Source organism: Schistocerca serialis, chromosome 7, assembly GCF_023864345.2.
Source record: "Schistocerca serialis cubense isolate TAMUIC-IGC-003099 chromosome 7, iqSchSeri2.2, whole genome shotgun sequence".
Lineage (NCBI taxonomy): Eukaryota > Metazoa > Arthropoda > Insecta > Orthoptera > Acrididae > Schistocerca > Schistocerca serialis.
The window spans coordinates 587,839,245-587,862,964 of NC_064644.1; the positions used below are offsets into that span (position 1 = coordinate 587,839,245).

The window sequence follows — 23,720 nt, forward strand, 5'->3', positions numbered from 1 at the left end:
AGAGTCTGCTAAATTTAGGTCACACAGTAAATCATACAAATCTAAAGGCTGTAGGTTCAACTAAATACTTATAGATTACAATTACAAGTAACTTAAATTGGAATGATCACATAGATAATTTTGGGGGGAAAGCAAACTAAAGATTGTGATTTATTAGCAGAGCACTTAGAAAAATCCAACAGGTGTACTAAAGAGACTGCTTACACTACACTTTTTCACCCTCTTCTGGATTATTGTTATGTTGTATGGTATCCACATCGGATAGGACTGATGGAAGATTTCAAAAAAGTTCAAAGAAGGGCAAGTCATTTTCTATTACTGCAAAATGGGAGATAGAGTGCCACAGACATGGTACATGTATTAGGGTGTTAATCTTTAAAACAAAGGTGTTTTTTGCTGTGGGAGGATCTTCTTATCAAATCTCAATCACCTACTTTTTCATCAGAGTGTGAAAATATTTTGTTGGTGCCCACCTGCATAGAGAGAAATGATTCTCATAATAAAATAAGAAATCAGAGCTCAGACAGAAAGAATGAACTGTTCATTTTTACCACCAGCTGTTTGAGAGTGGAATGGTGAAGAAATAGGTTGAAGATGGTTCGATGAACCCTCTGCCATGCACTTAATTGTGAATTACAGAGTAATCACATAGATGTAGATTAGTGGTGCAACAGACCTCTGCTTCCACTTCCACAACTGTGGAAGTTCTGCACATTGTTCCACATCCACTCCCACATTTTTACATTAGAAGTTTATTGGAACTTTCAACAGTGGAGAGATAGTCGATGCTAGAGTGTATTGGCCCAACATGCCAGCTGTTGCGCAGACAGGAGTTTGTTTGGTGGGATGTGTAGCAAGCCAACATGTGCCCTTAGCGATTGTTGCTTTATTGGATGATTACGCAGTGATCTGTGTCCATCGCCATGAAAGTACAGCATTTTCTCACTCGTCAGTCCACTTTGTTTTGCTGTGTAATATTACTGTGTTGTACAGTGAGTTTTACTCAACAGTTTTGTGGTGTAACATTAGCTAAAGAGTGCAATAATGAAACCAAAAACGAGTCTTATTTGGAACTGTTTTGTTGAGATTAATGATTTAAGTACCAAAAGCAAAATCTATGACAAAGTATATTCGCGAAAAGGGCGTACGACCACTGCATTGAAGAGTCATCTTAAATCATTGCATGTTGAGAAGTTTGCAGAGTTTGAGAAGTTAGATGAAACTATTGGACTTTGAGTGGAGATGAAAAAACAAAAGGTTAGTCAATATTTTATAGTAATGCAGTCCATACTAATGATATAGTTCAGTTGTTATAGGGTGAACTCTGTCCAGTGCTGGTGCAAATCTGTTTTGTCCAAATGGTTCTCCATATGATAACATTTTAAAGAGCTCACCTCACCCTTAGATCTGCTTAGCTTGTGTTGGTACAAGTTGATAGATAATGTACCTTTTCTTGTTGCTGCCAGCACTTCACGATATGAGCATATAACAGTCTGTGCCATGGAATAAAGATACCACTGTAGTATGTGAGCTGCAAATCAGTGTATGTTGGCAGCACTGCACAAAATTTAAACTGGTTTTACATCCCTGCCCATCACCCAATCTGAGGTGAGCACTTTAAAAAGTTATCGCACTCTACATAAAAAAATCCAAGAATTTTATCTTCCATTTATCTAAAGAGTGATTGTACTCAAGTAACTGTTCATAATTTGAACCAGTGTGAATCCTGCATTTATTAAGTAGAATGTTAGTTTATTGATTACATTTTATTCTCTATATTGCATACCAGGTGTCAGTAACTTCTTTACTATCATCAGTTCTAAAATGAACACTAATGATAGTAAATAAGGTAACAAAACCTAGTTGCAATATGAAGAATAAAATCCAATATTTTTATATTAACTTCCTGCTGAAAAACTGCAATATTATTTACAAATTGGTTAAGAAACTTTTCTTTCATGATTGTCGCTTTAGCTGGGCATGCTGTCAATTACCGATGTGCGCTGTTTAACAACTTGGAATTTTATTTTTGTGTTTATTTTTACATATTTAAATTCTTGGGTATTTTACTATTTTTATGCCATTGTTATAGGTTTCTTTTATTACATCCAAAGATGCTAAACAGCAACGTACATTGCAACAATGTCTGCAAGTAAATGATTATTGGGATTCCTCACACCTAAAATCTCAACAAATGTATTATGTGATTGCTGAAATGATTGCTCTTCAGAACTTATCGTTTAATTTTGTCTAGGGTACTGGCTTTCGCTGAGTAATGCAAGCTGTTCTTCCAAAGTATAAGTTGAAAGTTCATGATTTTTTTTACTTTGTATTTGAGTGAGAACATGTACAATAAGCTGGCAAGAAAAATCAAAAATTTACTTGAAGAATTTAAAAAAAATATCTTTCTCAACTGACATATGGTCTGATCTGCATTCTGGAACTTCATTGCTTAGTTTGACTTCTCATGGTACTTCAAAGAATTTTCACAAGATGTCTATAATTTTGAAATATGAAGTCATGACTCGGCATCATACAGGTGATGTAATATTGACAAAATCTGAAATGATACTTCAAGAATGGGGCATAAATCACCTAGCAGAGTATTGTATTATACATGATTGTGGATCTGACATGATTAAAACTCTGCAGTTGTCTGACTTTGATGATGTGAATTGTGCAATACATCGCATATTGTATTCGAGCTGCTGTGGTATTACAGGAGTGGCTCCTACAACTTTTGGCTAAATTGAGAAAAATTGCCACCCTTTTCAATAATTCCTTATTCGCACAAACCAAGCTGGCAAAAATTCACAGGGAACATGTTAAGCAACCTGCTTTATCTGTCATTCAGATTGTCCAACATGGTGAATATTGTTAAATGTATATAAATGAATTTTAATTTTGTGGTATATCTTTAGTGTAAGTATTGTGTATTTCATTTTTATGAAAATCCTATCTATGAATTTAATTTCTTCTGTTTTGCACTGGAACGGCATATTCTATGTGAGGGAACGATTTTCAAATTTGTGGAAGTAATGAAACCATTTGCAGAAATTACTACAAACTTAAGCAGTTCTCAAGTGAGCATTTCATGTCATACCACTAATTCAAGTTCTTGTGATCACTTTACAACAAGAAGAAACAAAAACTAATACTTCAGAACAATTCCAAAATTTTACAAGAAAATTACATGATGAATTGAATTTGAGCATGAGATTTGGAGAACTGACAAAAATTAACAAGCACACAATTGTGACGTATTTAGATCGACGATAGAGGCCCAAATTTTTCAATGGTATTGTCATATAGCAAGTTAAGTAAATACTTATTTTGATGATGATGAAAATCAGAGCTCCAAACTCATCTCAAGATGACTCTGTACCTACTAGCTTTAAAAGGTGCTGATTTGAAATTGAAACTCAGCCTTCAACAAGCTGTGGCTTAATCATAGAATTTCCATTAGAAACATTGCTACAAATGTTAGAATTCGAAAATGACAATATACTTTCCGTGCCACAGTCAAACCTACTGGAGTACAAAAAGAAAAAAAGACTTATTCTAAAAGATGATTCACTAATGTGGTGAAAAACAAATGGACACAAATACCAGTATCTATTGCCACTAGCTCACCAGTATTTGTCAGCTCCTTCCAGTAGTGTAGCCAGTGAACAGTTATTCGGTGGAGCTGGCCTCATATACGAAGAACATCAACATAGATTGCAGGATGAAAAACAGCAAAACTACTTTTTGTTAAATATAATCTGCCTGTGATGAATTTTGAATATTAATATAATAGAAAATAGTGTTTGACAAAGAATTGTTCCTTTTTTCCTCCCATTTCCGCTTCCACTAAATTTGGAATGCTTCTGTTATTGCACTTCCTTCTCATCACTAATGTAGATGTAGATGTGATTCCATCAACAAAGTCAAACATTCTACAGTGTCAGTATCAACAAACTGGTCTCTTGTTAAGACATATGTGCTCATCACCAGAGTGACTATGTTGAGAAATTAATATGTAGACATGAGGAATAAAGAGGTAGAATGAAGTTTGTTTTATTTCAGAAGTCTTAGAGTTAATGGAAGCACTACTTTTTGCTTACCCTCATACATCTGAAGGGAATACTATGAAGAAAAAATTAATCCTCTTTTTAATCATGTTCAGAATTAGTCAGCATTATGTAATATGACCTAATCCATCATTTATTACGTTTGATATAATAGAAGGAAACATTCCACGTGGGAAAAATTATATATAAAAACAAAGATGAGGTGACTTACCGAACGAAAGCGCTGGCAGGTCGATAGACACACAAACAAACACAAACATACACACAAAATTCAAGCTTTCGCAACAAACTGTTGCCTCATCAGGAAAGAGGGAAGGAGAGGGGAAGACGAAAGGAAGTGGGTTTTAAGGGAGAGGGTAAGGAGTCATTCCAATCCCGGGAGCAGAAAGACTTACCTTAGGGGGAAAAAAGGACAGGTATACACTCGCACACACGCACATAATACATCCACACATACAGACACAAGCAGACATATTTAAAGACAAAGAGTTTGGGCAGAGATGTCAGTCAAGGAAGAAGTGTAGAGGCAAAGAAGTTGTTGAAAGACAGGTGAGGTATGAGTGGCGGCAACTTGAAATTAGCGGAGATTGAGGCCTGGCGGATGATGAGAAGAGAGGATATACTGAAGGGCAAGTTCCCATCTCCGGAGTTCGGATAGGTTGGTGTTGGTGGGAAGTATCCAGATAACCCGGACGGTGTAACACTGTGCCAAGATGTGCTGGCTGTGTACCAAGGCATGTTTAGCCACAGGGTATCCTCATTACCAACAAACACTGTCTGCTTGTGTCCATTCATGTGAATGGACAGTTTGTTGCTGGTCATTCCCACATAGAATGCATCACAGTGTAGGCAGGTCAGTTGGTAAATCACGTGGGTGCTTTCACACGTGGCTCTGCCTTTGATCGTGTACACCTTCCGGGTTACAGGACTGGAGTAGGTGGTGGTGGGAGGGTGCATGGGACAGGTTTTGCATCGGGGGCGGTTACAAGGATAGGAGCCAGAGGGTAGGGAAGGTGGTTTGGGGATTTCATAGGGATGAACTAACAGGTTACGAAGGTTAGGTGGACGGTGGAAAGACACTCTTGGCGGAGTGGGGAGGATTTCATGAAGGATGGATCTCATTTCAGGGCAGGATTTGAGGAAGTCGTATCCCTGCTGGAGAGCCACATTCAGAGTCTGGTCCAGTCCCGGAAAGTATCCTGTCACAAGTGGGGCACTTTTGTGGTTCTTCTGTGGGGGATTCTGGGTTTGAGGGGATGAGGAAGTGGCTCTGGTTATTTGCTTCTGTACCAGGTTGGGAGGGTAGTTGCGGGATGCGAAAGCTGTTTTCAGGTTGTTGGTGTAATGATTCAGGGATTCCGGACTGGAGCAGATTCGTTTGCCACGAAGACCTAGGCTGTAAGGAAGGGACCGTTTAATGTGGAATGGGTGGCAGCTGTCATAATGGAGGTACTGTTGCTTGTTGGTGTGTTTGATGTGGACGGACAACTGAAGTTGGCCATTGGACAGGTGTAGGTCAACGTCAAGGAAAGTGGCATGGGATTTGGAGTAGGACCAGGTGAATCTGATGGAACCAAAGGAATTGGGGTTGGAGAGGAAATTCTGGAGTTCTTCTTCACTGTGAGTCCAGATCATGAAGATGTCATCAATAAATCTGTGCCAAACTTTGGGTTGGCAGACTGGGTAACCAAGAAGGCTTCCTCTAAGCGACCCATGAATAGGTTGGCGTACAAGGGGGCCATCCTGGTACCCATGGCTGTTCCCTTTAATTGTTGGTATGTCTGGCCTTCAAAAGTGAAGAAGTTGTGGGTCAGGATGAAGCTGGCTAAGGTAATGAGGAAAGAGGTTTTGGGTAGGGTGGCAGGTGATCGGCGTGAAAGGAAATGCTGTCCGTCCACATCAAACCCACCAACAAGCAACAGTACCTCCATTATGACAGCTGCCACCCATTCCACATCAAACGGTCCCTTCCCTACAGCCTAGGTCTTCGTGGCAAACGAATCTGCTCCAGTCCGGAATCCCTGAATCATTACACCAACAACCTGAAAACAGCTTTCTCTTCCCGCAACTACCCTCCCGAGCTGGTACAGAAGCAAATAACCAGAGCCACTTCCTCATCCCCTCAAACCCAGAATCCCCCACAGAAGAACCACAAAAGTGCCCCACTTGTGACAGGATACTTTCCGGGACTGGACCAGACTCTGAATGTGGCTCTCCAGCAGGGATACGACATCCTCAAATCCTGCCCTGAAATGAGATCCATCCTTCATGAAATCCTCCCCACTCCACCAAGAGTGTCTTTCCGCCGTCCACCTAACCTTCGTAACCTGTTAGTTCATCCCTATGAAATCCCCAAACCACTTTCCCTACCCTCTGGCTCCTATCCTTGTAACTGCCCCCGATGCAAAACCTGTCCCATGCACCCTCCCACCACCACCTACTCCAGTCCTGTAACCCGGAAGGTGTACACGATCAAAGGCAGAGCCACGTGTGAAAGCACCCACGTGATTTACCAACTGACCTGCCTACACTGTGATGCATTCTATGTGGGAATGACCAGCAACAAACTGTCCATTCGCATGAATGGACTCAGGCAGACAGTGTTTGTTGGTAATGAGGATCACCCTGTGGCTAAACATGCCTTGGTACACAGCCAGCACATCTTGGCACAGTGTTACACCGTCCGAGTTATCTGGATACTTCCCACCAACACCAACCTATCCGAACTCCGGAGATGGGAACTTGCCCTTCAGTATATCCTCTCTTCTCATCATCCGCCAGGCCTCAATCTCCGCTAATTTCAAGTTGCCGCCACTCATACCTCACCTGTCTTTCAACAACTTCTTTGCCTCTACACTTCTGCCTCGACTGACATCTCTGCCCAAACTCTTTGTCTTTAAATATGTCTGCTTGTGTCTGTATGTGTGGATGGATATGTGTGTGTGTGCGAGTGTATACCTGTCCTTTTTTCCCCCTAAGGTAAGTCTTTCCGCTCCTGGGATTGGAATGACTCCTTACCCTCTCCCTTAGAACCCACTTCCTTTCGTCTTCCCCTCTCCCCTCTTGCCTGATGAGGCAACAGTTTGTTGCGAAAGCTTGAATTTTGTGTGTATGTTTGTGTTTGTTTGCGTGTCTATCGACCTGCCAGCGCTTTCGTTCGGTAAGTCACCTCATCTTTGTTTTTATATATAATTTATTACGTTTGCATATTTAAGAACCCATGCCTTCATCCTGAAGTATTATGTGCCAGGATATCTGTGTGAATGCATTTACCCCACTGTCATCCACACCTACACATTACACCATTGACAAATCTTGTGCTTGAAGCTACTGACCCAGTGGAGAATGTTAACTCTGTGTGACATAAGACGGGTCATGTGTCAATCACTTTAGTAGGGATGGAAGTGGTAAGGTGGGCAGGGCAATGTCTGTGCTTTGTGTTGACAAATAAAGTATATGTAACTTCAATAAGATCATAGTTTTGGTGCTGATAAGATTTTGATGCTGATTGTCTTTTCCCTCTTCCACAGTCTCATAATCCTCCCATCCTGATGCGATCCCTTGAAAATTTCCTACAAAATTGTGTCATGATTTATAGGCCACAATAAAGCAAATAAGTGCAGAGAATCAACAATTAAAGGCAGATGCAGAAGTCTGCATACAAAGTACTCAGGTCAGCAGTCAAATTAATAACAGGCCTCAAAATAACAACAACAACTACTACTACTTTGTGCCACTCAATGACTGAGTCCAAGTCTTTATGTTGGATGCCACTTCAGCAACTTGGGTATTCGTAATCTACCCCAGTTATCCAATGGAGGAAAAAGGACCTACAGTTTAATGTGAAATCCAAACCAAGTATAATTCCTGGTAGTTCCTCACATTGTCAAGCTATCAAGGCTAGAATAAAGGCAGATTGAAAACATCCACTGTCCACCAGAATTCAGTCCCATGACCTCTCAATTTCCAGGCAAGTAGTTTACTGCTAGATCACCAGGCATGACAGTCTAATAGATGATAATGAACAACTGGGAAAATAATTTGTTGCCATATTTACTCGAATCTAAGCCGCACTTTTTTCTGGTTTTTGTAATTCAAAAAACCATCTGCGGCTTAGAATCGAGTGCAAAGCAAGCAGAAGTTCTGAAAAATGTTGGTAGGTGCCGCCACAACTAACTTCTGCTGTCGAATATATGTAGCGCTACACAGGCATGCTTTGCAGGCACAAAGATAAATACTGGTGCCAAAACCTCTGGTCAGTAAGTAAATTTAAAAAAAAAAGTGGAAGACGAGCTTTTTTCTCCGCCCCGAGTTTCGACCACTGCATTCTCATACATTATCAAACGAAGTAAATACAAATTCCGTATTGTTCATCTTTCAATGTACTACGAAAATCCGACTGGCAAGACTGTTTGGGATGTTTGTCAATATGGCCAACTGTACGTTCTGAATTTTTTCCTACCTGTTAGAAGAGATTGTTGCTAAAAGAAACTTTTATGAATTGTGAATCATATGCAGTATGCTCTTGACCATAAGAATAATATGAATATAAAGATTTTGCCATGTATTGTTTCGTGTTTGTTGCTATCTCATTTAAATCCTGTCTGCCTAATAAACTACAAAACTAGAGTGAGACAAGTGCAAACGCGGAAGAATATACATATCATGTCACGTTTATATTCATATTATTCTTATGCCTAATAGTGATACAGTCAGAAATGAAGCGCACCAATTGACTAGATTTTGAAATCTAAGATGACTCTTAATTTCTGTGCAGAATGTAATGTACTAAAGAGGCGCCTGCAAAGATTTTCAAATGGAGAAAAATTTTCACTAAACTCTCTTTCAGAACATGTTCTATCATATGCAGTCTATTATTTGGTTCTTGTTGATCATTATCAAAGAAAGCAGCAGTGTGAGTAACAACAAATAGCAGTCTCTTGCCATTGTTTCGCTAATGAGACGATTCCTCTTTTTTTTTTTTTAAAAAGCGGCGGTAGCACGCACAAAAGCAAGCCATGCCACGAGCGGCGACAGGCCTTAAACACTCATTATCAGAATGTTACAAACAATACACGACACAGTACAGTAATGCATTTTCAGCTTAGAGTGATGTAAACACCTATAACAAAGAGAACGGCACTTATCAGATCAAAGAAAACTAAGCAATCAATTCAAACCAGACGAAGCACGTCAAAAAGGAAGGGTACCCGTATAAATATGGATGGAGCGCCTGACGCGTAGCAATGGCTACCTGGTAAAGCTTAAGTGCTAAGCTTACGACTTGAACCAAACTACTGTAGCTGTATCGCCATTCATTTGACCTAAATTGTGTCTCATATTACAATGGACCAACTTTGTTTCAATTTGGAGGTGCGACCTAAAGCTTTTCTCTCCCCTTGAATTTCAAGTCTCAAATTTCAGGTGTGGCTTAGATTCGGGAAAATTTTTTTTCCTTGATTTCGAGTCTCATTTTTCAGGTGCGGCTTAGATTAGAGTGCGGCTTAGATTCGAGTAAATACGGTGTACCATTAGATCTACATTGGAAATCACCCGTAGTAATTTTCAAAAGATCATCTATAGCAGATCCTAAATTCCAATTTTTTGTTGATTACAGGAATTTGAATGTTATCACCATATATTCAACCATTGCCAAATCTGGTTCAATCCTTAATCAATCATTCAGGTTTGCATTTTAAACTTTCTTTTTTTGGTGTTACCATTTTCAGTCAAGACCGGCAACAACATACTGAAATACAGCCAACAGAATGTGAGAGAATATTTATCTCTGCCCAAATGTAATTACAGTACAATATTTAGGACACAATTACTGCCAGCACAGCAAGCAAATAGAAAATATAAAAAAAAGGTACATACTGCGAAGAGCTCCCAGAAGTAACATATGTTGAGTTCCAGCTATTCTTCTGCCTTAGCTAAATGTTATAGAATAGTAACTTTGTATTTGTGGCTCCACTCAAGTATGGATATGTCACATATATTGCATACGCATGTGTTTGGGCCTGTCCATCTCCTCCTTCCTCATTTTTCTGTCCATACATGTGCTCTTCACCTTCTCTCTGTCCAACATTACCCCCCCCCCCCCCCCCAAATCTTTATCTTCTCCTATTGCATCTCTCTATTCATTTCTTTCCTACTCCCTCTCTCTGGACATGCTGGGATTTCGATGTCTTTCGATTCTAATGGAGGTGCAAGATGGGTAACTTCCTGCATACAAAACTGGCCTAACAGCAGGTGGCAAATTAAGGTACACAACTTTGTTTTTTAATATCTTTCAGTGTCTGTCATGCAAAAATAACAGTAATCAAAATGGTTAGTTGGTTCTTACCAAACTGTAGGCATGATAAATGACATTAAATGTTTCTTATCTTTCATCCCCGGTGTCAGTTTGAGATTGCAACTTACACAACAAAATGCGCAACTCACTGTTTATCTGGATCAGCTAATCCATGCTCAGAATATAAGAAACATGAATTTTGCACATATCTTGTTGTTCGCGTAACTCGTTCTTTCAGTAAGAAATGGCCACAAATAGCCTGAAGAGCCGAAGAAACTAGTACACTTGCCTAACATCGTGTAAGGTCTCCACAAGCACATAGAAGTGCTGCAAAACAACATGGTATGGACTTGAATAATGTCTGAAGTAGTGTTGGAGGGAGTTGAACTGACACCATGAATCCTGCAGGGCTGTCCATAAATCCATAAAAGTAGGAGCGTGTGGAGATCTCTTCTGAACAGCAAGTTGCAAGGCATCCAGGATATGCTCAATAATGTTCATGTCTGGGGAGTCTGGTGGCTAGCAGAAGCGTTTAAACTCAGAAGAGTGTTGCTGGAGCCACTCTGTAGCAATTCTGTACATGGGGTGTGTCTCACTGTCCTGCTGAAATTTCCCAAGTCCGTCGGACTGCACAATGGCCATGAATGGATGCAGGTGATCGGACAGGATGCTTATGTACATGTCGCCTGTCAGAGTCATATCTAGCTCTATCAGAGGTCCCATATCACACCAACTGCACACACCTCACACCATTACAGAGCCTCCACCAGCTTAAATAGTCCCCTGCTGACATGCATGGTCCATGGATTTATGAGGTTGTCTCCATATCCGTAAACATCCATCAGCTTGATACAGTTTGAAATGAGATTCATCTGACCAGGTAACACGTTTCCAGTCATCAATAGTCCAACATCAGTGTTGACGGGCCCATGCAAGGTGTAAAGCTTTGTGTCATGCAGTATCAAGGGTGCATGAGTGGGCCTTTGGCTTTGAAAGACCATATCGATGATGTTTTGTTGAAAAGTTCACGTGCTGACATGTGTTGATGCCTCAGCATTGAAATCCGCAGCAGTTTGTGCTGACATGTGTTGATGCCTCAGCATTGAAATCCGCAGCAGTTTGTGGAAGGGTTGCACTTCCATCACATTGAATGATTCTCTTCAGTTGTCATTGGTCCCGTTCTTGCAGGATCTATTTCTGGCCATATCGATGTCAGAGATTTGATGTTTTATCAGATTCCTGATATTCATGGTACACTCTTGAAATGGTTCTACAGGAAAATCCCCACTTCATTGCTACCTCAGAAATGCTGCATCCAATCACTTGTGCGCTGACTATAACATCTGATACAAACACACTTTAATCTTGATAACCTGCCATTGTAGTAGCAGTAACGATCTAACAACTGCGCCAGACACTTGTCATATATAGGCATTGCTGAGGGCAGTGCCATTTTCTGCCTGTTTACAAATCTTTGAATTTGAATATGCATGTCCATACCAGTTTCTTTAGTGCTTCATAACAAAACCTATTCAATGAGTGTTTACAGCCTTCATGTTAATATAACCATTAAGGAACTAAGTCACTTTTGTAAACAAACACAACTTCATTCTACCACCAATGTGAAGACATTAACTTAGCTTAGTTCATAGATGGCTAAACAACTCTTACTTCCACTATCGATAGCTTAAGAATGCTACCAGCTGTTGTTGTTGTGGTCTTCAGTACTGAGACTAGTTTGATGCAGCTCTCCATGCTACTCTATCCTGTGCAAGCTTCTTCATCTCCCAGTACCTACTGCAACCTACATCCTTCTGAATCTGCTTGGTGTATTCATCTCTTGGTCTCCCTCTACGATTTTTACCCTCCACGCTGCCCTCCAATACTAAATTGGTGATCCCTTGATGCCTCAGAACATGTCCTACCAACCGATCCCTTCTTCTAGTCAAGTTGTGCCACAAACTTCTCTTCTCCCCAATCCTATTCAATGCCTCCTCATTAGTTATGTGATCTCAGATAAAATGCAGCTTGCAGGTAATTGCAGTACTGACAGTGAGAATAATCGTATTTGTTATCAGTATACTACAGACATATTTGACACTCTACATCATTATTTACATTTCATTATTTTTGTCCTCCAGTTTGAGTGTTCAGTAATCATGACATGTATACTATGCTCAAAGCTAAATTAGAAATTTTTTACTGTGCTTTTTTGTGTAACCTGTGTTTCATTTGCTGAAAAATGCAACTTTTTGGAATAAACTTGTGAATTGAATGTTTTTTCTTTATTATTTGCCTGTTAAGAGACTGTAAGTAGATGGTTGTTTTTCATTTCTTAGGTCTTGTTTGGAGTCCTTGCTGGTGCCATTAATATGGGTATGGCTTCACCTCACTTGGAAGCCTTTGCAATGGCAAGGGGGTCTGCAGCAGCAATATTTAAAGTGCTAAATAGAAGACCAGAAATTGACAGTCTGAGTGAAGAGGGAAATTGTCCTGAGAAATGCAGTGGAGAGATTGAACTTAAAAATGTACATTTTCTGTACCCATCTCGTCCAGATGTGAAGGTAACAAATTGTGCAGTATAAAATAATAAATATTTTGCATTGAAAATATGTTTATTAACTATAGCTCTAATCTTTAAACAATGGGATTATCGAAGTTACATATCAGCCAGTAATATTTATTACACACCTGATGCACACAGAAAAGACTTAAACACTTTCATAGCAAATAGTCATTGTTATGTATCCACTGTGACTGGATAGCTTCTATCAGTTTGCAAATATTACACACTGAAAAAATGGATTTAATAAATTTACAGTCAAATATACATTGACAAAAGTCTTAACTAACTAAGCACTCAGAGAAATAGATTCAAACGGGAAGTCAGAAAAATAGTCAGTTTGGAAACCAGAGGTTTCTTCATGTGGCAATAGAGAAGAAAGATTTGGAGGAATTTCAACAACATGTGAATTAATTATGAGTCGTCTACAGTCATAAATAAGGGTACCAATAGGGAAGTTTGTTATCTTTTCAGTTATTTACATTTTTAATAGATCATATTAATGATAACTATTATGAAGTGGAACCTGTCATTTGAATAAAAGTTGTACACACATTTTAAAAAGTACATGTATTGATGGTCTACTTATTTTGACTCAAGAATTTCTTTGTGTTATTGAAAAACATTATAAGGAGATATAACTTTCACCCTCTGTCTGCTACAGATGTTCTCTCTGCATTGTGTTCTGAGTGTGGCTTTGTTCTCACAAAACTGCTTGCCTGATGCTGCAAGATGGTGTCCTGAGTGCTATATTTTTCATCTGATTTTAAGAAAACTGTTTGGTGAAAAAAATTGTTTTGTTCATCTGTGAGTTTGATATTTTTGCCTGATAAAGGACTGAATTTCTTTTCATTATTCAACATAGTTACTGTGCTACCTCAGAGTAAGTAAATGATTGCATGAAATTTTAAAGAATTTGCAGATTTAAAAACACATTGTGTAAACTTCGTATGTGGTTGATTTTAGTTCCTATGTTGCTGTGTGTGAAATGTAGATAACATATTGACATTTTCCTTAAAATTAAGAGCATAATGATGTCCCAGTTTGCTCTTGAGTTATTGATTTTTACATCCAGTGGACAGTCATGCAACGCACACCCAATTCTATTGCTGTGCTTTGGGAATCACGTTTTCATAACAAAGTGTCATATTTTATCAACAGTTCAAGATATGAAATTGAGGTTTTTTGCAAATGATAGCACACAGAGGCATGCATGTTGTATTACAAATATTTGAAACTTTTGTATTCACTGAGATATTCAAGTAACTCCTCTGCAGCAGTAAGAGGATGGGTGGAATGGTGCCTGTAAACACAATAGTGCTTAAGGAAAACCCAGAGGCCACATTTCAATATGTCCTCAGCACCTGGGGAGTGGCAGAACATGAGATGTAATTCATCCACAGCATTCAAAGAGTACATTAATGAAGCATCTTTTTATACATATGTATTTCACTCCTTTTCTGTGTTCAATATGTCTTCACCAGAAGGTAGAGCAAATAATTTTTGCTTCTAGTATTTGTGACTCTCTCTCTCTCTCTCTCTCTCTCTCTCTCTCTTCAGTTTGATATGACTCACCACAGTTTCCTTTCATGATGTGCCATTCATTGCAGCATTAAATGTTGTTGTTCTGTTTATCTGCTGATTACTTTTACAAAAATATTTGACATGCTGCGGTATTACAGTTTAAGGGGGGGGGGGAATGGTTCATAGTAAATAGGGCAGAATTTTTTTTTTTTTTTTTTTTTTTTTGTGTGTGAGAATTTAAACTGGAAAAAGCGCATTTTGTAACTCCTAGAACAATTTAGTTCAGCCACGTTTGTGCTTAGAATCATTGCAAATCTTTTGCTAGTTTTCATTCAATAGTGTCGTATGGAATAACATTTTGGGGTAAATGAAGAAAGTCTTCATTGTTCAAAATCATGCTGTAAGAAGATCATCTTGTAAACATCTATTTAAGAAGTGGGGCATTCTGACTAATGCTTCACAGTATACATATTCCTGCATGAAGTTTGTTGTAAGCAATTTGCAGCAGTTCAAAAGGAACAATGATGTACATAATTACAGTACCAGAAGGAAAAATGACATTAATTACTCCACAGTCAGTTTATCTTTAGCACAATAAGGGATGTACCACGCTGCAACTGATATTTTTGATCACTTATTTGTGGATGTAAAATGTCTGACAGACAACAAACTAAGATTTGAAAACAAATTGAAAAATTTTCTTCTTGACAACTTCTTCTATTCTATAGAATAATTTCTATTATTGCAATGTATAAAAAGTCATGAGTAGCATATCTGTAGGTATAAAAAGAAAAACACTTATTAATATTCAGCATATACCTATACTTAGAAATTAATTTGCAGTGTGTATGTAAAATGACTCATTCCACATCATTACAATTTATCGTGCAAAACAATCCATGGAACGTGAAACTAGATAGAAGCATTACTCTTCATCTTTGAGTAGCATTGTGTTACTCTCAAATTCAGTGGACTGTTAACAACCAATTCCACAAGTAAATAAATTTACTGTCAGAATGCTGTTAATATACCCAACAGCTTGAATACAGGCCTATAATATATGCATGTATGAACACTATGCGAAAGTGTAATTACTTTCTTTAGAACAAAGAATGCCTTTTGTGTAAGTGAAGAGTTACCTTAAAATGTTATCCCATATGACATCAATAGATTAATGAATTTACTGATTTCTGTGTCCCTAATTTCAACAGTTATTACAAAAGTAGCAGTATGTTTTTCCAATGTGCACACAAAAAAAACTAGAATTTTCTATCTTGTATACTGTTTCTTGCTAGTGCCTTCAATTAATTTGGAATGGTGTATTTTTGAAGTATAAAACCGAAGGAGCTGTGGAATGTGTGGACAGCAATGTGTGAGCTACAGCTGGAACTGTCATGGGTTTAGGGCAGTAATTCTCATTCGATGTATAAGTGAAGAGCTTTTGGAGATACCAACCATATTGCTTGACAAATACTTTTGAAATTTGTGCTGATAGCAATAGCAATGCACATGCTCCATGACAATTCTGTTTCTGGTGTCCAAGCTGGTTGAACCTGAAACTGATAGCAGTGAGATTTTTGGAAAAAAATTGTGTATCAAAAGGATAGGCAAATGGCAAATGGAGGTAGTGTATTTGCTGGGGTAGACGGGAAACTCAAATTCACTGAGAAAGAAATTGAAGGTGCATGTGAGATTGGACAAGACTCAGCATCAGATGAGGGCATAAAATGATAATTGGGTCCTTCTGTCACCCACCATACTCATCTCCAATTGTAACCAAAAATTTTAGACAGAACCTCAGTTCACTTGTACATAAGTTCTCCTATCATACTATAATCATCAGTGGAGACTTAACATCCAACAATTAATTGGAAAGTTAAGTTTTGTTAGTTATGGGCATGATACAACATCTTGTGAAAAATTATTAAATGGCATCTCTGAAAACTACCTACAACAGGTAGTTAGGAAACCCACTGATGATGGAATTATATTGGATCTAATGGCAACAAATAGACCTGATATCTTTTAGGATGACCATGGACTTCTTTGCACCTTATATCCAGCACGGTAGCCAGTCCATTGTGGTGGGGCCACCATGTACCCTGTTGGTTGTAGCCCCTTGACAACACAGGGATCGCTCTGCTGATGCCTGCGCCGTCAACTCCCCATGTATGCCAAGTGACAGATGCCCATCTCCCTGGGGCATCGGGATTTCCGGCAATGGCCATCCCGCCAGGTAGTCTTTGCTGCAGCTGGGTGGCACCCATGGGGAGGGCTCCTGGTCGGAGTGGGTGGCATCAGGGCGGACGACACACGATGAAGTGTAGTCCATCATCTCTTGCTGGTGGTGATTCACCAACAGTCTCTAAGCATTCACGAGCTCAATTCAACGCACAGGAGTATGGCACCCAAATCGTTCCCCTCCATGGCCACACCATGGGAGGAACATCAGGCTAAGAATGGCAGCAGATCTTACTCGCCCCAGTACCTTGTATGTTCGAGAGATGATGGGGAATCTTTTATGATTATGAAGCCTCAGTTTATTGTTGAACATTTTGGGGAGGTGGAGGGCTTGTCTAAAATGAGATTTGGGTCAGTCTTGGTCAAAACAGCATTCTCTGCCCAGTCACGGAGATTACTTGCTTGTGACAAGCTAGGGGATGTTTCTGTAAGCATGAAACCCCATAAGAGCTTAAATATGGTTCAGGGTATCATATTTCACAGGGACCTTCTTCTGCAGTCTGACGATGAGCTGCACACCAATTTAGAGCAGCGAGGTGTACATTTCATCTTGCATGTCTACAAGGGTCTGAGGGATAGTTAGGTTGCCACCCGTGCCTTCATCTTGGCCTTTGAGGGCGATACGTTGCCCTAGAAGGTCAAGGTGATGGTCTACCGCTGTGATGTAAAGCCCTATATCCCTAGCCCTATGCAGTGTTTTAAGTGCTGGAAGTTCGGCCATGTGTCTTTCCGCTGTACTTCCAGTGTCACATGTCAAGATTGTGGATGCTGATCACATCACAATACTCCATGTCCCCCACCTCCTATCTGTGTCAACTGTGGAGAGCACCATTCGTCTTGCTCGCCAGACTGCAGGATCTCCAGAAAGAAAGGAAAATCATGGAGTACAAGACCCCAGACCGACTGACCTACACTGAGGCTAAGAGAAGATTTGAACATCTGCATCCTGTACGTATGACATCATCTTACGCCACCGCTACAACGGTTCTGGCACCATCAGCTCTGCCAACGCCAGTCATATCTCAGAGCTGGAAGACTGCACCTGCCCCGTTGATGGTGGGGGCATTTCCCTCCCTGTTACTTCCGCACCATCTACTTCGGGAGCAACACCTGCCCCAACCATATGGGTGCCAGTCCCCACTTCTAAGCCAGAGAAACATAAGTCTTCTTCAGCTTCTCTCGCTAGGAGGAGGTCCCTTGGGTCACTCCCTTCCCAGGCTTCTGCTAGTGAGAAAGAAGACACCCACCTGTGGCTGAAGAGCTCAAACGCAGCTGGTCGTAGGGCTTCACACTCCTCCTCACTCCTAGAGACTGAATCAGTGAAGTCTTCCCAGCCAGGGAAACCCAAGGAGTAGCGAGAGAAATCCAAAAAGAAGACCCCTTAAGACCAAGGGAATTGCAGTGGCACCCACACTACCGCTACCTACAAGCTCTGCATCTGAGGATGGGGTGGAGATTATGGTGTCCGCTGAGGATGTAGATCTCGCCAGACCCTCAGACACAATGGATGTGGACTGCTCAGGCAATAAGTTGGTGGCAGCAGGTGGCTCTGAGGCGTAAAGTGCCTCATTGAATGGGCAATGCCTTCCCAGTCTCATGATGACGTCACCCTCCAGTGGAATTGCAGCAGTTTTCTCCACCGCTTGGCTGAGCTATGGCAACTGTTAAGCTTTACACTTGCTATCTGCATTCCCCACCAAGAAACCTGGTTCCCAACAATGCAGACCCCTTCCCTCCATGCTAATAAGAGATATTAGAGGAGCCATAGCGACTATTATTGAGTGTCAGGTGGAGTTTGCATTTATGTCCTAAACTCAGTCTGTAGTGAACCTCTGCCCCTTGAAACCACTCTTGAAGCTATGGCTGTCAGAATAAGGACGACACAGGAAATAACTGTCTGCAATGTATATCTTCCTCCAGATGGTGCAGTGCCCCTGAATGTATTAACTGCACTGATTGATCAAGTCCCTAAATCTTTCCGACTTTCGGGAGATTTAAATGCCCATAACCCCTTGTGGGGTGGCACTGTGCTTACTGGCCAAGGCAGAGATGTCGAAACTTTACTGTCTCAGTTTGACCTCTGCCTCCTAAGTACTGGGGCTGCTACACATTTCAGTGTGGCTCATGGTAGTTACTCGGTCATTGATTTATCAATTTGCAGGCCAGGACTTCTCTCATCTATCCACTGGAGAGTACATGACGACCTGTGTGGTAGTGACCACTTCCCCGTCTTCCTGTCACTGCTCCGGCGTCAGGCCAACACCTGCCCAGATGGGCTTTAAACAAGGCGGACTGGGAAACTCTGCTGTCACCGTTGATTCTCCCCCCCACATGGTAACATCGATGTCATGGTTGAGCAGGTAACTACAATTGTTTGTGCAGCAGAAAACGTGATCCCTAGCTCTTTAGGGTGCCCAAGGCATAAGACAGTCCCTTGGTGGTTGCCAGAAGTTGCTGAAGCAATTAAGGAGCGTTGGCGAGCTCTACAGCAGCTTAAGCAGAACCCTTCCCTGGAGCACCTCATAGCCTTTAAACGGCACCGTGCCTGTGTTCGCCAACTTACCTAATGTCGGAAGCACAAGTGTTGGGAGAGATACATCTCGACCATTGGGTGCAATATGTCACCTTCCCAAGTCTGGGCAAAGATCAAACATCTTTTCGGGTACCAGACTCCAACAGGTGTCCCGGTGTTAAGATATACGGCATGCTATCTACTGATGCAAACGCAATTGCCAAGCACTTAACTGAGCACTTTGCTTGAGCCTCTGCATCAGAGAATTAGCCCCAGCCTTTTGCACTCTCAAATGGTGGTTGGAAGGGACCACGTCCTCTCATTCACTACATACCACAGTGAATCTTATAACACCTCGTTTACAGAATGGCAGCTCCTCAGTGCCCTTGCACATTGCCCTGACACAGCTTCTAGGCCTGATCGGATCCACAGCCAGATGATTAAACATCTCTCATCTGACTACAAGCAACATCTCCTCAACATCTTCAACCAGTTCTGGTTCGATGGCATCTTTCCATCACAATGACAGGAGAGCACCATTATTCCAGTGCTCTAAACTGGTAAAAACCCGCTTGATGTGGATAGCTATCGTACCATCAGCCTCACCAACGTTCTTTGTAAGCTGCTGGAACATATGGTATGTCGGCGGTTGGGTTGGGCCCTGAAGTCACGTGGCTTGCTGGCTCCATGTCAGAGCAGCTTCCGCCAGGGTCGCTCTACCACTGACAATATTGTGTCCCTTGAGTCTGCCATCTGGACAGCCTTTTCCAGATGGCAACACCTGGTTGCCATCTTTTTTGACTTACCTAAAGCACACGACATGACCTGGCGACATAATTACCTTGCCACATTGTATGAGTGGGGTCTCCGGCGACAGCTCTCAATTTTTATCCAAAACTTCCTGTCACTCCATACTTTCCATGTCCAAGTTGGTGCCTCCCATAGTTCCATCCATATCCAGGAGAATGGAGTCTTGCAGGGCTCTGTATTGAGTGTCTCTCCATTTTTAGTGGCCATTAACGGTCTAGCAGCAGCTGTCAGGCCCTCCATGTCACCTTCTCTGTATGCAGATGACTTCTGCATTTCGTACTGCTGCTCCAGTACTGGTGTTGCTGAGCGTCACCTAAAGGGAGCCATCCACAAGGCACAGTCATGGGCTCTAGCCCACAGCTTCTGGTTTTCAGCCGCAAAGTTTTGTGTCATGCACTTCTGTCGGCATCATACCATTCATTCGGACCCAGAGCTTTACCTTCATGATGATGATCCAGTTGCTGTAGTGGAGACATATCAATTCTTAGGACTGGTTTTCAATGTTTGATTGTCTTGGCTTCCTCATTTTCATTGGCTTAAGCAGAAGTGCTGGCAGCACCTCAATGCCCTCTGTTGCCTGAGCAACATCAATTGGGGTGCAGATTGCTCTACATTGTTGCGGCTCTACAGAGCCCTTGTCCAATCCTGAATTGACTATGGGAGTGTGGTTTATGGCCCAGCAGTGCCCTCAGCGTGCATTTACTCGACCTTGTGCACCACTGCAGGGTTCGACTAGTGACAGGAGCTTTTAGGACGAGTGCCGTGACCAGCATACTGGTGGAGGCTGGTGTCCCTCCATTGCAGATCAGACATGCACAGCTGCTCACCAGTTATGCAGCACACATTCCTAGTTCTCTTGAGCATCTGAATTGCCATCTCCTTTTCCTGCCCACAGCAGTCCATATCCCACAATGGTGGCCCAGGTCGAGGCTATTGATTGCAGTTTGCGTGCGGTCCCTTCTCTCTGAACTGGAGTCCTTCCCTTTACCACCTCTACTTGTGGTCCGTTCACATATACCTCCATGGTGTACACCACGGCCACAGCTTCGTCTGGATCTTTCACGTGGCCCTAAGGGCTCTGTTAACACTGTGGCTCTCCACTGTCACTTCCTATCGATTCTTGACGTGTTCTGGTGCTCTGAAATGGTTTACACTGATGGCTCAATGGCCGATGGTTGCGTTGGCTTTGCCTTTGTTCATGGTGGCCATATTGAACAGCATTTCTTACCCAGTGGCTGCAGTGTATTCACTGCAGAGCTGGTGGCCATTTCTTGTGCACTTCAGTATCTCCGTTCATGCTCTGGGGAGTCTTTTATTTTATGTACTGACTCTTTGAGCAGCCTGAAAATTATGCACCATTGCTACCCTCATCATCCTTTGGTAATGTACATCCAGGAGTCCATCTATGTCCTGGAACAGTCCAGTTGTTCAGTGGTGTTCGTCTGGACCCCTGGTCATATCGGAATCCCAGGAAATGAACTTACTGACAGGATGGCCAAACAGGCTACACGGTAACCATTTCTGAGATCGGCATCCCCGCAACTGACCTGTGTTCATTATTATGCCACACGGTTTTTCATCTTTGGGAGATGGAATGGCAAAATCTCACTACGCACAACAAACTGCGAGCCATTAAGTGGACCACGAATGTGTGGAATTCCTCGATGATGGCCTCTTGCTGGGGCTCTGTGGTTCTCTGCCAGCTCCGCATTTGCTATGCCTGGGCGACCCACGGCTACCACCTGCACCTTGAAGACCCACCTCAGTGTTGGTGCAGTGCCCAGTTGACAATGGCACATATTCTTCTGCTCTGTCCTTCTTTGTCTGCCCTACGACTTCATTTTCAGTTGCCAGACTCGTTATCATTGATTTAAGCAGACACGAACTCGTCGGCTGGTTTGGTTTTATATTTCATCCGTGAGGGTGGGTTTTATCATTCGATCTGAGTTTTAGCACTTGTTCTTTGTTCCTCTGTGTCCTCCACCCTAGTGCCTCTAGGGTGGAGATTTTAATGTGTTGCAGGGTGGCTGGATTTATGTTTTTAGTTTCATGGTCGGCCAGCCACTGTAATTTGCTTCCTTGTTTTACTCTCTTCTAACTGTTTCTTGCAGATCTCTGTTGTTTTATTGTCTTCTTTTGCTCCTTTTAGTGTTCATTGCCTTTCCTTCCTTCTTGGGGTCTTTCCTTTCTTTCTGTTTTATGTTATATGTCTCATCTGTTTTATTCTCAAACTTGTGGCATTTTTTAAATTAGGAACAAGGGACCAATGACCTCATAGTTTGGTCCCTTGCCCTCTCTTTTAAACCAACCAACCAATACAATGTAAATGTGGGAAAAATTAAATAAATCTTAAGTTGCAAAGCAACAAAACACAGTGCACACACAAGCATCTGCCAATGGTAAAATGTGTCGAAGGCTTTAGGATGAAGACTATGCACTACTTAAAAACAACAAATTGCTTCCGATGGGTGTGATGTCACAACCGTTAACATTAGGTTCATTTGAGCATTTACCAGCAGGCTTATGTGCATGTGCAGTTGAGTCATGTATGAGCTATACCTTCTTCTGCCTCTGGCTACTTGAAGTTCAGCTGTTAGCTGTATCATTGCCGACATGGGCTGTATCAGCCGTAGCAACAAGCAGCCAGATGCTACCCGGAAACATTGTTCTGGCACACCCAACCTGCAAGATTCGTACATGCTTAGAGCAGTCTGAGTTGTAGTGGGATGAGGGGTAGTCTCCACGTGAACTGTGATCATGTTTAGTGATTTTGCTGTTTCCTGTTGGTTTTCAGATCAGAAAAACAAAATGATTTTCTCTGGCCATGAGCTATAAAGTGAACAAAAATATTCATATAATTATGGAAGGCTAAAATATGTTATTAGTCTCAGTTTTCTGATTTTATTTTATTTCTAAGTTTTTGGCAGTCTGGTATTAATTGCCTTGCAGAACAATGATCGATTTGCTAAAAAAAAATATGGCTTTAATCAATCTTGTCCACAGAGGCAGTCAATTTATTTGAAGCACTATTGGCTAGGGTCAGCTGTTTACAGAATTTCAAGTGCACGTTGTTATGTTCAGCAACTTCTGGCATAACGCCATAGAACTTAATACGAGGTAATACTTAAGAAAATTTGCATTCCAAAAACCACACTGAAAAGTTTAATATCAGCTTGGGGCCTACTTATTTGTGAATCTGGACATATGAATATGCTCTTTAAGCTGAATTACAGATTTAGTATGGTTTACAAAATGCCGGTGCTCTTGGAATATCCTATGATGTCCTGATTCATTTCTGACGTAATGTAAGATCTCTTAATGCCATACACGCATGTACATGTGGGCTACCTACCTCATCTTGGCTTTGCAGGCACAGTAACGCCGTTTTCTCGTGCTCTCTGACAACCGCTGAAATGAATTCTAAAAGGTCGCAGGAAAATATTGCAATTGGTCATTTGAAAAGCATTACATTTCATTTTGTGCAATATGAGTTATGATGTTACGTGTACAAAACTGCTTTGAATTTCTTAATTCACAGTGTTTGATTTTCATTTAAAGCATAACACTTTGAGGGCCAGCCTCTTAGAAGAATTTCGAGCCCAGAAGACCAGACATTTACGCCATTACTTAAAATATTACTGGCACATTTGTGTGGTGTATTGAAGTGTAACACATGCAAAACAGACAAATATTATATGTGAA

The 23,720-nt window shown here is 41.2% G+C and overlaps 1 protein-coding gene across 2 annotated transcripts in view; it reads left to right on the forward strand.

Moving 5' to 3' along the window:
* Positions 1 to 23,720, forward strand: part of LOC126412154 (multidrug resistance protein homolog 49-like) — a 454,076-nt gene that overhangs the window by 262,322 nt on the left and 168,034 nt on the right. For both annotated transcript variants that reach the window (XM_050081614.1, XM_050081613.1), the window contains exon 10: positions 12,708 to 12,932. In XM_050081614.1, the coding sequence (XP_049937571.1) occupies positions 12,708 to 12,932 (225 nt within the window). The remainder of the gene's footprint in view (positions 1 to 12,707; positions 12,933 to 23,720) is intronic.